The sequence below is a fragment of the Balaenoptera ricei genome, chromosome 2, assembly GCF_028023285.1.
Source record: "Balaenoptera ricei isolate mBalRic1 chromosome 2, mBalRic1.hap2, whole genome shotgun sequence".
NCBI classification, from domain to species: Eukaryota; Metazoa; Chordata; class Mammalia; order Artiodactyla; family Balaenopteridae; genus Balaenoptera; species Balaenoptera ricei.
The window spans coordinates 61,873,996-61,890,318 of NC_082640.1; the positions used below are offsets into that span (position 1 = coordinate 61,873,996).

The 16,323-nt window shown below is 42.9% G+C and overlaps 1 protein-coding gene and 1 pseudogene across 1 annotated transcript in view; both read left to right on the forward strand.

Annotated features, from left to right (window-relative positions):
- PTPN9 (protein tyrosine phosphatase non-receptor type 9) overlaps window positions 1-14,637 on the forward strand; it is an 80,616-nt gene extending 65,979 nt beyond the window's left edge. Inside the window, exons 9-13 of the mRNA XM_059912727.1 lie at window positions 4,045-4,111; window positions 9,898-9,976; window positions 11,189-11,339; window positions 11,761-11,968; window positions 12,769-14,637. Of these exons, the coding sequence (XP_059768710.1) occupies window positions 4,045-4,111; window positions 9,898-9,976; window positions 11,189-11,339; window positions 11,761-11,968; window positions 12,769-12,983 (720 nt within the window). The 3' untranslated portion in view covers window positions 12,984-14,637. The remainder of the gene's footprint in view (window positions 1-4,044; window positions 4,112-9,897; window positions 9,977-11,188; window positions 11,340-11,760; window positions 11,969-12,768) is intronic.
- On the forward strand, window positions 5,706-5,917 carry LOC132361579 (U2 spliceosomal RNA; annotated as a pseudogene).
- Window positions 14,638-16,323: the final 1,686 nt, after the last annotated feature.

Consider the following 16,323-nt stretch of genomic DNA (forward strand, 5'->3'; position numbering starts at 1 on the left):
AGCTACTTTTTGAGTCAATCTAACACAGTTTTCCAGAACACATCATTTTTATTTCCTTTTTTAAGTGCCTGGTATTGTCACTGGAAAGTTTATCCTAAGTCAGAAAAGTCTATTAGCATAACATTAGCACAGTTTTTTCTTTTCATTCATCCTGTATCTCATGCATCCTCTGTAGCATTATCATTTACTTATTCCTTTTTAAAGTCCTCTTTATTATAACTTGTTTACAGCAGCATCCAACACTTAAGAATTTTGAGATCAACAATTAAATAGGCGTTACATTTCTTCTTTTTCCTTCTGATACAACAGTCCTGTGTGGTGACCTCTGTGCACATCAAAAAACAGCATTGATTGAGGTTGCTGTTCACTATTTAAAAGGAGTTTAAATAGTGTCCCTTAACATGACACAGTATAGGGACTTGTTATATCCCCCCTCTTTTTTCTGGAGGATAATTCTTAGGAAAATCATTGCCTTATATTTGGGTATGTATGGTACATGAGTCAGTACCCTAGGATCATGGCTTTAATCTCTTTTGACCCTAGTGTTTCAAGCACATAAACTGAATTCATAATCCTGTCTAGGATCCTTACAGAGGGTTTTCCTGCAGCGGCATTAGCTAAGAGTCTGGCTGACTGAAGGCAAATTCATCAGTATTATCAAGATCATCTTAGTTGAGTTGGGGCTCTGGAGTCAGAGATAATCTGAATGTATGTCTTGTTGACTACTCTGTCTCCAAGACCTAGAACAGTGCCTGGCATATATCAGACATTCAGTAAATTATTTGTGAATGAATGAGTGAATCCCAGTGTACCAGGAGACTATTCTAGTCATCCTGTAATTAATCTGAAGTTCATCGCTTGAATTTTAGTCCCTCTCATTACTACAAATATTGGTATAGGCTTTATTTCCACAGTAAGTGGAGGATTCAGGTTTATTAGTGAATTGTTTAACAGATTTCACCTGGAATTACAAAGCCGTTAGTCCAGTTTCAGTTGAACCTGGCCCATAACATAATGTGCATGCTGTGGTTCTTCCTGCTATTTCAGTTTGCCCCTAAGTCTATACTTTAGCTCTGAGGTCATTTTCAGTTTTTAATATGTAATGATTCTTCTGAAGTTGCTGATTTTAATTCCCAGTGCTCTCAGAGACAAGGATGCTAAAAGCTGGTATCCTTAGTTATAAAGAAATAAGTCTCCTTTAAATAGGTGGCATTTCTTTTCAAAGCATGAAGGTAGCTCCAAGAGTAACAGCTCATATATTACTTATATAATATGTTGATTGGCATGTACCAGGTAAATCCTTTGTACTTTTCTATGCCTTCTCACCTGGGTCCTGCAGTGTATACCATTTAAATGTGCCAGGCTGAACAGAGGATGGGCTTTGGCTGACTATGGGTGGGCCCTGGATTGAGAAGCCTGGTTGGGGTGAGTGAGACTTTTAGCTTTCTGGGTCTGCTGCAGATGTTCCATTAGCTCAGTGAAGGTGTCCAAGTCAGGGTAGAACACTAGTAGTATGAGGTCAATACCAGTTGCTGTGGGAGAAGAACAGAGCAGGAAACTCTTGAATAAATAATTAGTGGGAGGATAAGTTGGTAGACTGACTATCTAATGGACATATATCCAAATAACATGGGTTTGACCATGAGATGGAGATGTTTTCTTTTTTTTTTTTTTGGCCGAGCCGTGTAGCTTGCAGGATCTTAGTTCCCTGACCAGGGATTGAACCCGGGCCTACAGCAGTGAAAGCACTAACCGCTGGACCACCAGGGAACTCCCTGGAGATGTTTTCTTAGGGTGGCTGTGTGGTACTGACAGTTAAGACTGTCCTCCAAGTGTTGGAACCCAGTGGAGAAAGGGTTGATGGGGAGTCATTCCCATCTCTCTAGAGTGGAGTGGAGTATGGATTTTCCCTACTTTGCTGTTGAAACTTTTTTTACTTTTGTCCTCCTGTAACCTTCCATATCCTATTTAATTTCCCTGATGGCTAATGATGTAAATAAGACCGAGGACATTGGGAGGTGGGAGAAGGCCCGCAGAAGAGAGTGAGTCAGGAGCTAAGCTATTCATTGAGACTCTTCGGAATGTGTGTGGCTTTTGCTTTGTGTTAATTTAGGCAGTAATGGAGCCCGTTTGGCCCATGCTGTTGATGGTCCTAGCTATGAGGCATAGCTTTCTTCCTTCTCCAGTCACACTTTGCCTTTTGTGTGTCACAGCATGGACAGGTGTTCCTGCTCATGTTGCTTGGCTTGCCTGCCTTTTGGCTTTGGTTCTGAGCTGTAGTGCTACAAGTCCTAATGGACTCCTTTTTTGTAAATAACAGCTTTACTGAGATATAATTCACATACCATACAGTTCACTCATTAAAAGTGTACAATTCGTTGGTTTTTAATATATTCTCAGAGTCATGCAATTATCACCACAATCAACTTTAGAACAGTTTTATCACCTAAAGAAGAAACTCGCCTTGGTAGTCACTCCCCATTTCCCTCAAACCCACCTACTTTTTGTCTACTCTTTTTGCCTGTTGTGGACATTTCACATAGATGGAATCATACAATATATGGCCCTTTGTGTCTGGTTTCTCTCAGCGTGTTTTCAAGGTTCATACATGTTGTAGCATGTATCAGTATTTCACTCCTTTTTATTGCTAAATAATATTCCATTGTATGGATATACAGCACATTTTATTTACCCATTCATTAGTTGGTAAACAATTGAGTTGTGTCCATTTTTTGGCTATTATGAATGATGCTGCTGTGAATATTTGTTTATGAGGTTTTTTTGTTTAGATCTGTGTCTTCATTTCCTTTGGGAGTGGAATTGCTGGGTCATATGGTAGCTCTGTGTTTAACCTTTTGAGGAAGTGCCCCCACGGTTTTCCAAAGTGACTGCACCATTTTACATTACCACTAGCAGTGTATGAGGGTTCCAGTTTCTCTACATCTTTGCCAATATTTGTTATTATTATTATTTTTTAAATTATTATTATTTTTTTTTACCTGTAGCCATTCTAGTGAGTGTGAAGTGGTATCTCAGTGTGGTTTTGATTTGCATTTCCCTGATGACTAATGATGTTGAGCAACTTTTCAGGTTCTTATTGGCCATTTATATATCTTCTTGGAAAAATGGCTATTCTGATTCTTTGCCCATTTTAAAACTGAGTTGTCTTTTTACTATTTATTTGTGAGAGTTCTTTATATAGTCTAGATACAAATCCCTTATCAAATGTGTGCATTCTGTGGGTGGTGTTTTCACTTTCTTTCTTTTTAAAAAAAAAATTTTATTTATTTTGACTTCACTGGGTCTTAGTTGTGACATGCGGGATCTTTAGTTGCTGCATGCATATGGGATCTAGTTCCCTGACCAGGGATCGAACCCAGGCTCCCTGCATTGGGAGCGTGGAGTCTCAGCCACTGGACCACCTGGGAAATCCCCTGTTTTTTCACTTTCTTGATGGTGTCCTTTGAAGCACAAAAGTTTTCAGTTTTAATGTAGTTCAATTTATCTGTTTTTTCTTTTGTTGCTTGTGCTTTTGGTGTCAAAGGAGGCTTTGCCTAACCCAAGGTCACAAATATTTAATCCTGTGTTTTCTTCTAAGAGTTTTATAGTTTTAGCTCTTACATTAGGTCTGTGACCCATTTGGAGTTAGGTTTTTTGTTTGTTTGTTTGTTTTTGTTTTTGGGGGGTTTTTTTTGGCCTCGCTATGCGGCTTGCAGAATCTTAGTTCCATGACCAGGGATTGAACATGGACCATAGCAGTGAAAGCGCTGAGTCCTAACCACTGGACCGCCAGGGAATTTCCTGGAGTTAGTTTTTGTATATGATGTGAGGAAGGGGTAAGCTTCATTTTTTCTGCATGTGGATATCCACTTATCCCAGTAACATTTGTGGAAGTGAGGTTTTGAATTGGTCCTTTCACTCCTCATTTTCTGCCTGACAAAAAGAGAAAATTCACACCTTGAGTTTTATTTACTAAGTACATCATTTTCCTACCCAAATGGTATATCCCACACAGCTGCAACAATATTTCCTTTTTATCATTAGACAGATTACATCAATGCCAGTTTCATGGATGGCTACAAACAGAAGAATGCTTACATTGGGACACAAGGTAAGTAGTCTGCCCCTCACAAATTGGTTTTGTGTCATCTACCTGTGATTGTTGGCATCAGATGATAGCATAATTTTTAAAGGAAATGGTAACTTGAGGTGATGTTGCAGCCACTAGATCCTGGCCTTTCATAAAGATTGAGGGTTATTGAGGAAGGCAGATGAGAGGTGTAGAGTTTCTGTACCAGATGTGCCTGGAAACTCACTGCATAGAGATAAACTAGAGATTTGAACACACAACATTACTACAAGTTTTTGGACTGTGTCTTAGTGTTGCCAACCCAGGGGAATGGGACATCAGAGTTCACTGGCCAGTGAGATGCTCTTTATGTCGAGTAGGACATAAAGGAATGGCAATGGGACTTCCCAGAGATTGAGTTCAGTCTATGAATGGGTGTTGCTGGCTTAAGAGGCTTTTGCTGGTCCCTGTACCATCACAGAGCACGCCAGCAGTCTCTTGACATGGATAGTCTTTGCTAGGTCTGACAGTGAAGTATTGGGCGCTCTAGGAGGATTTCAGATGGAGCCTCTGTTAATATTCTTGTGGGTCCTAGTACTACTCCTGACCTGTTCTTTGCCATCTCAATGAGAATGCCAGGTTTCCTTCAAAGAGGGTGGTGAGAAATCTCAACATAGGAGGACATGACAGGCCATCATATGGAATTAAGGCCCTTTGACCATTGTGGAATATGGCCAGCAAGAGATCTGGCGGATACCTCCTTAACCAAATGATCACACTTAATATCACCAATAATGGACAAATAGATATTATATGCCTCCTGTTGTGGTATAGTGAGAACTACACAACATAACCTATGTTGTATGTTGCCAGTTTTGTTTTTTTAAAAATAAATTTATTTATTTATTTATTTATTTATTTAAATTTTGGCTGCGTTGGGTCTTCATTGCTGGGCGCAGGCTTTCTCTATTTGCAGCTAGTGGGGGATACTCTTCATTGCGGAGCGCGGGCTTTAGTTGTGGCACGTGAGCTCAGTAGCTGTGGCTCGTGGGCTCTAGAGCGCAGGCTCAGTAGTTGTGGCGCCCGGGCTTAGTTGCTCCGCGGCATGTGGGATCTTCCCAGACCAGGGCTCGAACCCGTGTCCCCTGCATTGGCAGGCGGATTCTTAACCACTGTGCCACCAGGGAAGTCCTGTTGCCAGTTTTTAAGTCTGAATCTAATAATGAGAACAAACCTGACAAATCCAGATTGTGGAGCATACTAGAGATCTGGTTTAGACTTTTCAAAGTTAATGCCATGGGGGAAAAAAAAAAGACAGGGAACTGTTCTGGATTAAAGGAGACTAAAGAGACATTGATAACCAAAGGCAGTGTGTCATCCATACTTGCAAACTCAATTTGGAAAAAAATTTGTTAAGGACCAACTATTGGGACAGTTGGAGACTGTGTATTAGATAATATTATTGTATTAATGTTTAATTGCTGCAGTGTGATAATGGGATTGTTCTACAGGAGAATGTTCTTGTTCTTCTAAATACGTGTTCGAGTATTTAGGAGTGAAATGTCATAATGTCTGAAGCTTAAATAGTTCAGTAAAAGAGAAAATATGTGTTGTGTATATATAGAGAAGCAGGCTAATCGCTTCTCGGCCTTTTGGCTAAGATCAAGTGTAGAGAAGCAGGCTTTGCAAAACAATAGCTAAAAATGATAGCGTTCGAGCTAAAGAATGTATGAGTACATTGTACCGTTCTTTCAACTTTTTTTTTTTTTTGATTTATTTTTGGCTGCGTTGGGTCTTCGTTGCTGCGCACGGGCTTTCTCTAGTTGCGGCGAGTGGGGGCTACTCTTCGTGGTGGTGCGCAGGCTTCTCATCGCGGTGGCTTCTCTTGTTGCGGAGCATGGGCTCTAGGCCTGCGAGCTTCCGTAGTTGCGGCACGTGGGCTCAGTAGTTGTGGCTCGCAGGCTCTAGAGCGCAGGCTCTAGAGCGCAGGCTCAGTAGTTGTGGTGCACGGGCTTAGTTGCTCCGCGGCATGTGGGATCTTCCCAGACCAGGGATCAAACCTGTGTCCCTTGCATTGGCAGGCAGATTCTTAACCACTGTGCCACCAGGGAAGTCCCTCAACTTTTGGTAGGTTTCAAATTTTTCAAAATAGAAGTTGAGGGAGAAGAAAAGGGAAAAGGGCCTTTGGATTCTTGGTATATTGTAATTGGTCTGATGGTCACAGATTTATTTTTTTTCCCTTAGGAGGGACTACTCTCTCCAACAAGAGTCCTTTCAAGACCCTAGGAAGAAATAAGAGAACTATCAGGAAAGATTTTTGGCAGGTATAGATTAGGATGTGATCTGCCTGAGAAGTAGGGCTTTGTTGAGGAGGATGACCGTGGCATGGATGGGCTTATGGAGGGTAAGGATTGACTGTAGGGGTCTCAGAATGCTCCTCTCTCCAGGTTTAGAAGGCAAGGACACTTCTTAGAGTTGCTAGTTCTGCAGGGATTGGATCCTTTAGGCTGGCTCTGAAGGCCTTGTCCAGGAGAAGAGGCTCATCCAGGAGTACGAGAGAGAGGATTTCTTGAGTTAAACACTGATCATCTTTAGAAGGCATCAGCACTCTGTTAGGACTGGAAAATGGGATCTTGTGATGTTGAGAAGGCTGGTTTGATTTGTCTGGTTAACCTTCTGGGCTGTATTCAGTATTCTGATTTTTATTCATAATATTTCTAATAATATCTGTCATTTATTGAAAGTATCTATTATATATTAGATATATAATCACCATCTAATTATTATAGACACTCTGCAAGGAAGGTTTATTAATCCACGAACAAACTGAAGCCCAAAGAGGTTAGGTGACCTTGGGTCACACAGCTAGTAAGTGACACAGACAGGATTGGGCACATGTCTGTTTGATTCAGAAGTCCTTGCAAGCCAGGTTAGTGGATTGTTTCATCCATGTCAGCATAAACTGCTGACTATATTTCTTCACAGAAGTCTACTGTTAAAGAGTCTAATCTGGGAAGTGTAACTTTCCCTTCTAAATCTCTCTTTTATGCCTTTGAGGAAATTATGACCCTTATCTGTCCAGCCTTGAGTCTAAGTGGTATTATCAGGTGCTCTGATTGGCAACACCAATTTTGCCAGTGGTTTGAATGTGGAAAATAAAGTATATGAGAGCTGCTGTGATGCAGTATAGTGCGATGTGAACAAGGCTAAGAGTCAGAGGTGGGAAAAGGGTGTTTTTATTATCTTCTTGACATGCATGCTATGGTAATGCCATGTCCATTGTAGAAAATGAAGATGAAAATCACTCATAACCCAGAGACCCAGAGAAAATGTTAACATTTTGCAGCATCTCCTTCTAAACCTCATTCTGTGTATACAAATAGATATGGACATATAAACTATCTAACAAAATGAGCTTTTTCTATACATTATCTCTTTTTTCTGTTGATGGTTGTCTTGTGGATACCTTTCCATAGCAAAAATACAGATCTTATAATATCACCTTTATGGACTGCTTAAATTTGGGGGTATGCCATAATTTAACATCCTCTCTTGTTAGACATTTAGCTTGTTTCCAAGACTTCACATGCTCCTGGCAGTGTCCACTTCTGCAAAGAGGGAATTCTAGTATCATAAAATGTTAGTGCTTCCTAAGAGACTTTAGCAAAAATGGTAGTGCAATTAGCAGATTTCCACGACAAAATCAGCCCTTGGTAACTGCCCTGCTTCCCTGAAAGCAAAGGAGGAAAAAGCACTAGGGAAGTATAAGGAATTATCCTCAGTTGTTACTCACTTGATTGAAAGGGAGTTATTGGCTCACAGGCATCTTCAACGTTCCTGCTGAGTGCCCAGCCCTGTACAGATTCTAACTGTAAAAGGAGTAGTTGATGACATAGCCCTTGCCCTCAGCACCATGTTTGGCTGAGATATGATTACTTCTCACAAAGTAAAATGACTGATGTAAGACCATATACATTAAATAGTTAAGATGTTTTGATCCAGATGTGCCATCAAGAGCTGAGATGAGAGGAAGCCCTACAAGGAATGTGGTGTTGGGGCTTCCCTGGTGGCACAGTGGTTAAGAATCCGCCTGCCAACGCAGGGGACACGGGTTTGAGCCCTGGTCTGGGAAGATCCCACATGCTGCGGAGCAGCTAAGCCCGTGAGCCACAACTACTGAAGCCCGCATGCCACAACTACTGAAGCCCGCGCGCCTAGAGCCCGTGCTCTGCAACAAGAGAAGCCACCGCAATGAGAAGCCCACGCGCCGCAACGAAGAGTAGCCCCCACTTGCCGCAACTAAAAGAAAGCCCGCGTGCAGCAACGAAGACCCAACACAGCCATAGATAAATAAATAAATAATTTTTTTAAAAAAAGGAATGTGGTGTTAAGAGAAAGCTTTAAGGAAGAGGCAGCACTTGAAAATGGGTAGAGTGTTGATTATTTTGCAGTGTATAGAAATATCGAACAACATATAAATCCCTGTATGTTGTACACCGGGAACTAACATAGTGTTGTAGGCCAATTATATTTCGAAAACAAACTCATAGAAAAAGAGATCATATTTATGGTTACCAGGGGTTAGGGGGAGGGGGAAATTGGATGAAGGCAGTCAGAAGGTACAAATTTCTTGATATAAGCTGAATAAGTACTAGGGATGTAATGTGCAATGTGATAAATATAATTAACACTGCTGTGTGTTATACATGAAAGCTGTTAAGAAAGTAGAACCTAAGAGTTCTCCTCACAAGGAAAAAGGTTTTTTTTTTTCCTTTTAAATTTTGTATCTATATGAGGTGATGGATGTTCACTAAACTTATTGTGGTGATCATTTCATGATATAAATAAGTCAAATCATTATGCTCTCTATACCTTAAACTTACACAGTGTTGTATGCCAATTATAGCTCAATAAAACCGGAAGAAAAAAAAAAAAAGAAAATGGGTAGAAAGTCCAATGGCGATGGAGGTGAGAGAATGTGAACAAAGGAATAGAGGCAGAAGTGAGCTTGTGTGTCTATATTGTGATGAAGCAATTTTTTAGAAAGATTAAACTGGCAAGGGTATCCGGAATAGACTGGAAGAAAAATTCCTATTCAGAAAAGTAAACCAAGGTGGTATTATAGGAACTCAGACAAAAGATGATATGGTCTTTGTGGCAGTGAATTTCGGCAGGAAGACCAGGATAGGGCCAAAAGGGTAAAAACCAAAAACATTACAAAGGCAAAAAAAATCTAGGACTTGGTGTCTGTTTCTGGGAGATGAAAGAAATGGGTAAGTCAGAGCTGACTCCAGCTTTTTGAGACTGAGTGATTTAAGAATGTCAGTACTGTTAACAGAGTTGAGAAAGTAGAGAAAGAAAGCTAATTTTGAAGGAGGAGACTGAATTGCAAACATGTGGGGTCTGAGGAGATGGATGAGGGGACATGGAAGGGGAATGGTTTAGTAGGCAACTGGTGATTATAAGGCTTAGGTGAGGTGAAAACAGCTAGAGACATGTGCACAGTTGACACTCTCAGTCTGGATGTGATACCTGAAGCCCTGTTGATGAGGCTCTAAGAGGATATGTAGCAATGCTTCTCAAACTGTAGCCTACCTACAATTTTACCTGGGAATCTTGTTAAAATGCAGACTGTGCATTTCTAATACTCTCCCATACAGTGCTGGTGCTGCTTGCCCAAGGACCACCCTGAATAGCAGGGATATAGTCAAAAAGGCAGGGAGCCAGTGTATGTGCTTTGGAGTTAGTAGTTGGGAAAAAACAGAAGAGCCTAAGAAGGAAAGAAGAGCTTCCCAGGGTCACGTTCCTGTCTTCTACTTTCATTGTAGGCCCTTTGGAGAATACCTATCGTGATTTCTGGCTCATGGTATGGGAGCAAAAAGTCTTGGTGATTGTCATGACCACCCGGTGAGTTCATCCCTTTTCTACCCATTGCACTTCCCCCCCTCCCCCGTCCCCAAGCATGGGTGGTTCTAGAGGGGAGTTTAGCTCTTAGAAACAATGAGGATTAGGAAAGCCATGGCAAAGAGTTTGAGATGTCTTAGCTTTTTTCTTAGCTGACCCAGAGTTAACAGAGCCAGGGTATGGTGGAGATTGATAGATCTAACTTGTCAAAGCTTTAATCCATGGCTCTGGTGACCCTGTGCCAGTTACAGCCTATCCTGAGGTCCTGGCCTTAATAACTACTAGAGGAAGCATTGGGAAACATGGAGCAATTTACTTTTAGCCTGCTCCCTACTTCCAAAGGTCAGCCGTCTTCCTGGCTTCTGAATTACCAGTTCCCCTTAGTTCTCCCTTTCCCTACTACTTTTGACCATTTTTCTTCTTGTTCCTATTTCCACCTGTAGGAGAACTTGAAAAAAAGAGATATGAAACATAATAGGTCAGGCAGGAAGCTCTTGATGAAAGGAATATTTTTGAAATTTTGGTGTATGTATCTGCCAAAACTTTAGGAATTACTATTTCATGAGTATCATCATTATCATTATGATAATTATAACCCATTTCAGATGAGGAGAAAAAAATTAATGAGAATGTTTGCTCAGATCCCTTCCTCATGGCACTGTTACAAGCCACCTTTGATTTGGAGGGGAGGTAGTAGAAGAAGTACCACCTTGGAGTACTTTGGAGCCACTGAAGAGTAGTGAGGTGGACTTTAGGCCTTTACATAAACCTCCTGTTGGCATCCCAGGAACTGTGCCTTTCCCACTCCTCTATCAGCCAAGGGCTCTCATTGGGGAAGAGAATGAACAGTAACTGAGATATAGGGCAGGGAGTTCGACCTGGCCCACCATATTTTCTCTACTGTCTTTCTTTGTCCACCCAGTATTTATGCCAGATATGTGAGGAGTACCAAGAGGTATCAGGAAAGGGACCAAATGGATGTAGCTGGTGCTCAATAAATGTCCACTAAATGAGTACATGCAGAAAATTTAGCTGTTGTTACATCTGTTTAGAATGAAGGTTTCCTTTTTCTGCCAAGAAACAAGGGGATAGATTAGACAGAAGCAATGCAAGAGATGACATTTCTGCCTAAGGGTACAGCAGGTCATGGGTAGAGCAGAGTTATTGCTGTGGAGAAGAAGGATGGAAGGCTTATCTTTCTCTGTGTGTCTTCAGCTTCGAGGAGGGCGGCAGGAGAAAGTGTGGCCAATACTGGCCTTTAGAAAAAGACTCCCGGATCCGATTTGGCTTCCTCACAGTGACCAATCTAGGTGTGGAGAATATGAACCATTATAAGAAAACAACGCTAGAAATTCACAACACAGAGGTAAATTTTATTTTCTCACTCTTTTGAAGCTGGGGGAAAACCTTTACTGTAAAGAAAATGTCCAAAGGGAATAGGCAGGATTCCAGGGAGCTTATAAGTTACTTCCATTCTTCTGGAAACAGGATCAGGATATTCAGCTCAGAGCCAGAGTAGCCATATTGTCTCAACACAAGAGTGGCATTACTTAGGAATGAAACTTTTTATAACATAAGAAATCTGGATCATATAATATAGGAATTCTGCCCTCTCCAGACATTTAATCTTTCCTTTGCGTTCGTAGAGAAGCAATTGTGGAGAAACTTGAGGGTGATAGGAACCTTGGTGATAGCGATTCCAGAGGGTTGAGAATCTGGAAAAGCCAAAGGTAGTCAGAGGCAAGGAGAAGTGACCTCATTAACTTTTGCTTCTTTTTTCATCCAAGGAACGGCAGAAACGCCACGTGACCCACTTTCAGTTCCTGAGCTGGCCAGATTATGGTGTCCCTTCCTCGGCAGCTTCCCTTATTGATTTCTTGAGAGCCGTCAGGAACCAGCAGAGGCTGGCCGTCAGCAGCATGGGAGCACGCTCCAAAGGGCAGTGCCCTGAGCCACCCATTGTGGTCCATTGCAGTGCAGGCATTGGCAGGACAGGTAATGCACCTGATGCAGCTCTTGGAGCATCCAGAGGCACTAAGGGTGGGGGAGGAATAACAAAGCTCTTAGTTGCCAGAATATGAGTATTTGATCCATTGGTGGTGAATTGCCATGAAAAATTCCTGTTTAATGTCCTTTTAGTATCCCTAGTGTTAGGTGTACTGGCCAGAATATATACTTCACAAGCCAAGTCCTCTAGGGGTTTGATGCTTTATACATTCCATCAGCATGATTATCTTCTGATCCCATCACTGTCACCTGGGTGTCCCAGAGAGCTCAGCTGGGCTGTTGCTTTCTTCCCATACCCTTCCCTGGGGAGGTTTCCACCCTGGACCGTGCTCTCCATTCTGGAACCAGTTAGCAGCTTTTGCCTTAAGGGGATGTACATTGCAGGGACTGTTGGCCTTCTAGTTCAGAGGTCCCTTTGGGAGAAAGGAAGAATAGGTTTGTGTTAGGTCTCTGTGGAGAAGTTATGGAATCTGAAAATTAGGGCCCAGGTGTGGAAGTGCTGTCATTCTGTCTGGGATCGAAGCAAGAAGTCCCTCTGTCACCTTCCCACCTACTCTTCCTATTACCCCCATATATGTCCTGAGAGACAAGAGGCCTTCTCATTTCTCTGGCCTTCAACACTCCCTGTGACCTCCTCCTTGAGCCCTTCCAGGCCTAAGGCCAACTGGCCTCCTGCCATGAGGCACCTTGCCATTGAATTCATTCATCTAATCCTGCCTGGGTTATTTGGTAGAGGGAGGGAAAGAGGAGAGGTAGATCAGGTATGACCACTTCCTTCCTTTCTTCAGGTACCTTCTGCTCATTGGACATCTGCCTGGCACAGCTGGAGGAGCTTGGCACCCTAAATGTGTTCCAGACAGTGTCCCGCATGAGGACCCAGAGGGCCTTCAGCATCCAGACCCCTGAGCAGTACTATTTCTGCTACAAGGCAATCCTGGAGTTTGCAGAGAGGGAGGGCATGGTGCCCTCCAGCCACAACCTCCTGGCCATGGAGGGTCAGTAACTGTCCCACGAGCCTCCTATCTGCTGGCCAGACTTCCTTAAACTACCCTGGACACCGCTGAGCCTATAGGTTGCCATCAGTTACACTGAAGCCATGGACCGACCTCTTTCTTGTGTCTCCCGGCGCACGCGTGCACGCAAGGCAGGCTTTCCCTTTGGCTCGATAGATGTGGTGCAATTGCCACTAGAAAGGGCCAGCAGCAATGTGTTCTTAATTCCTAGCACCTGCTATCGAACTGTGCCTTATTAAAACCAAATTGTGGCTATCGATTTTTGCCAGGGGCCCCGAGGTAAGTGGGGAAGGAACCTCCCTCCCCCCTTTCCCAATGCCATTCTCCTTCTCAAGGTCTTTTTCCATTCCTTCCCTTTGCTAGGATTTGATGGGGAGGTTTAGTGAGCATCCACCTCCTTCCCAGAGAGCTTGACCAAGTTACATATTCTAGAGAACGTCCTGAGTGCCAAGCACGTTTATACCTAGGGCGTGTATTCCAGTCTTTTCTGTCATTCTCTGTGTGTGCGTGTGTGTATGTGCACTTATGTGTATGAGTCCATACGTACGTGTGTATATAATATATACTGTATGTGATAATATGGTCGTATTCTATAAATACATATACACAGAGATACTCCTTTGTAGAAGTTCCTGGGGCTTCTTGTTGCAGTTCAGGACTCCTCGCTTTTTGGATCCTACTGCTTATCCTGGACGAGCTGGGGTTGGGGATCATGTTGCCTGTTGTCAGACCACAGAGTGGTGGAAGAGGACACACACACATCCACTCTCCATGCTCCTGCCACAGGCCCTCATCCTTATATAATGACTTATCTCTCTCCAGGATGCTGCCTTTTGGAGCCAAGAATACTGGTTTGTGGTGACACTGGTTTAATTCAGCATGGATTGCCCTTATCTAATGGTTTTTCTCTGTTTACTTTGCCAATTTTGGGAATAGACCGCCACTGTGATTCCAGACCCTCTCTCCCCTCTCCCTATCCCTTGGGGATTGGGATCTGGGCAGAGATGAATTCACTGAGCAGCCAGAGCCAAAAGCAATCGGTACGAAGTCTTAGAAGGAAAGACAGGGAGCCCACGTGTGAGAGAGAGGAAACTACATACTATGAGACTCCCTCCCTGAGAGAATGAGCTGGGGCCCCTTTTTCTTTTGCTAGAACGTTCTTTTTCTTATGCAACTTGGCCCTGTCCACTCATATGCCCATCTCTTTCTTGCCTACTAGCCTGCCAGACCCTGGAGCTCAAGCTGGGTGGGTTCTGTGTCAGTAAAAAGCTTAACCCCTGTCTGGGTGAAGCAGTCCCCTGCGATCACTGTTTTCCCCCTGTTCATTCAACCTGTCCCTGTCTGCTCCCGGCCTACCTAGCCTGATATGCCAGGGATGGAATCAAGAGTCCTAGCATTCCACATTCCCAAGAAAATCCCAGGAACCCCTAAAACTTCTTCCCCTATCACAGATGAGGTTGGCAGCTGATCAGACCTCAATAATTTTATACTGTAATAAGCTCTTTGAATGTATATATTCTTATTTTTACAATCTTTTCATTTTGTATTTAACGTCAATGGACTGAGTCAGATTCAGAAAATAATTGTAATGTTCATATTCGATATCTTACAGCGATAACAGTTTTGTATTTACATATAAATATACCGACGTGAACAAATCCTTTTAGCTTCATCAATTTAGTAGCAGTCTGGGGCTGGGAAGGTGAGGAGGGGCTCCAAGAGCTGGTCCGGGAGGGATGGGGAGGCAGGGAGGAACCCAAGGCCTCATAGCCTTTCAGTTCTGAGAGCTGCCCATCTTGCCCAAGGCCATGGCCCAGCTCTGGGCAGACAAAGGGAACCAGCACCAGTTGACTGCTTGCCAAGTGCCAGTCACTGTGGTTGGTGCTTTCCCCCCCATTACCTCATTTAAACCTCACAACAATCCAGTGAGATGTTATTCTCCCTTCCTTCTGTTTCTGTGTAGATGAGAAAGGTAAGGTACAGAGGGTTACAGTGAGGGTTACAGCGAAGGTAAGGTTTAGCAGGTCCAGCTCTAGAACTGGAGCTCAAGTTGATCTGCTTACAAAGCTTTGGCCTCTTTACTGCGTTGCTATCTCAAAGATCGAGATAGTGTTTTGTCTTTGGAAATGAGTTTTTTTAATGTTCTATTCAAGGTATAGACAGTTCTTAAGGTTCCAGGTAGTTGATCTTGACTAGATCTGTATGTAATAGACAAGAAGGGTTTCTGACAGAGTTGGTGACTGATTCTCCCAGATAAGACCTCCTGGTACAGGTCCTCAAGTCTGCAGGGTACCAGAGGGGTCATTCTCCCAGGGAAACCCCATACATTTGGTTACACTGGTACCTTTGTGGGAAGATCTTGAGTCATTTGCATCTCTCTCTTAGAGTAGAACCAGAAGCTTTGTCCACGTAGGACCACTCCCCATGCTGTGTAGCTCCTCCCTGTTGACCAGTGACACCTGTGCAGTTGGAGCAGTTCTGGCATGGGGTGTTCTTAATAAAAGTGACAGCAGCTGATATTTACTGGTTGCTTAACTCTATTCCAGGTACTGTTCAAAGTGCTTTCTCTGTATTATCTCATTCACCCTCAAACCAAACTTTTGAGGTACGTATTGACAGAAGAGAAAAACTGAGGCACAGGAAAATTAATTTGCCACAGCAAGAACTCGGACCATCTGACTCAGACCTCTAAGGATCCATCTCCTGATCTTCCAACAAAATATTCTTGAGTTTCTTACCTTAATCAAGAGCTGATGTATAGTGCAAAAATTAAGCCAGACCTTTGTTTGGATGAGCCTCTATTCCCTTGGGGGCAAGCAAGCATAATAGGTAAACAGATACATGAAATCTGGGAAATCAGGTTAGGGGTTTGGGGAAGTATGCAGGAAACAAGATTAATGATAAAAGATTTGGAGGAGGTGGCCTTGAAATGTCATTTATTTGAAGAGACTGTAGCCCAACTGCTGTGTAAATTCAGAAGTTATGCATGAGTTCTTCATGGCACATCTAAGGATTGGTGAGGTTATCACTTGCGAGGGCTCCATAAAAATGCAGTTTCCTGGGTCCTGCCCAGTAGGTGGTTGAGTGAGTGGCAGGATGAGCCAGGTTTTTGAACCACTGTTTTAGTCCATGCCCCTGACTCGAAGGAAGGTTAGCAAATTGATGTCTCCTAAATCTGAGAGAAAGAGATTAATAGCTTCCCCCCGACTGCTGTAGTCTGCTTGTAGCCTTTACCCTTGGGAAGATAATTAATACTCAGTGTGAGCCTACCTGTGTTGGGTGTTAAAGGAGATAAAGGGGAAGAGAGAGGAGGAGCCCTGAATCTGTCCA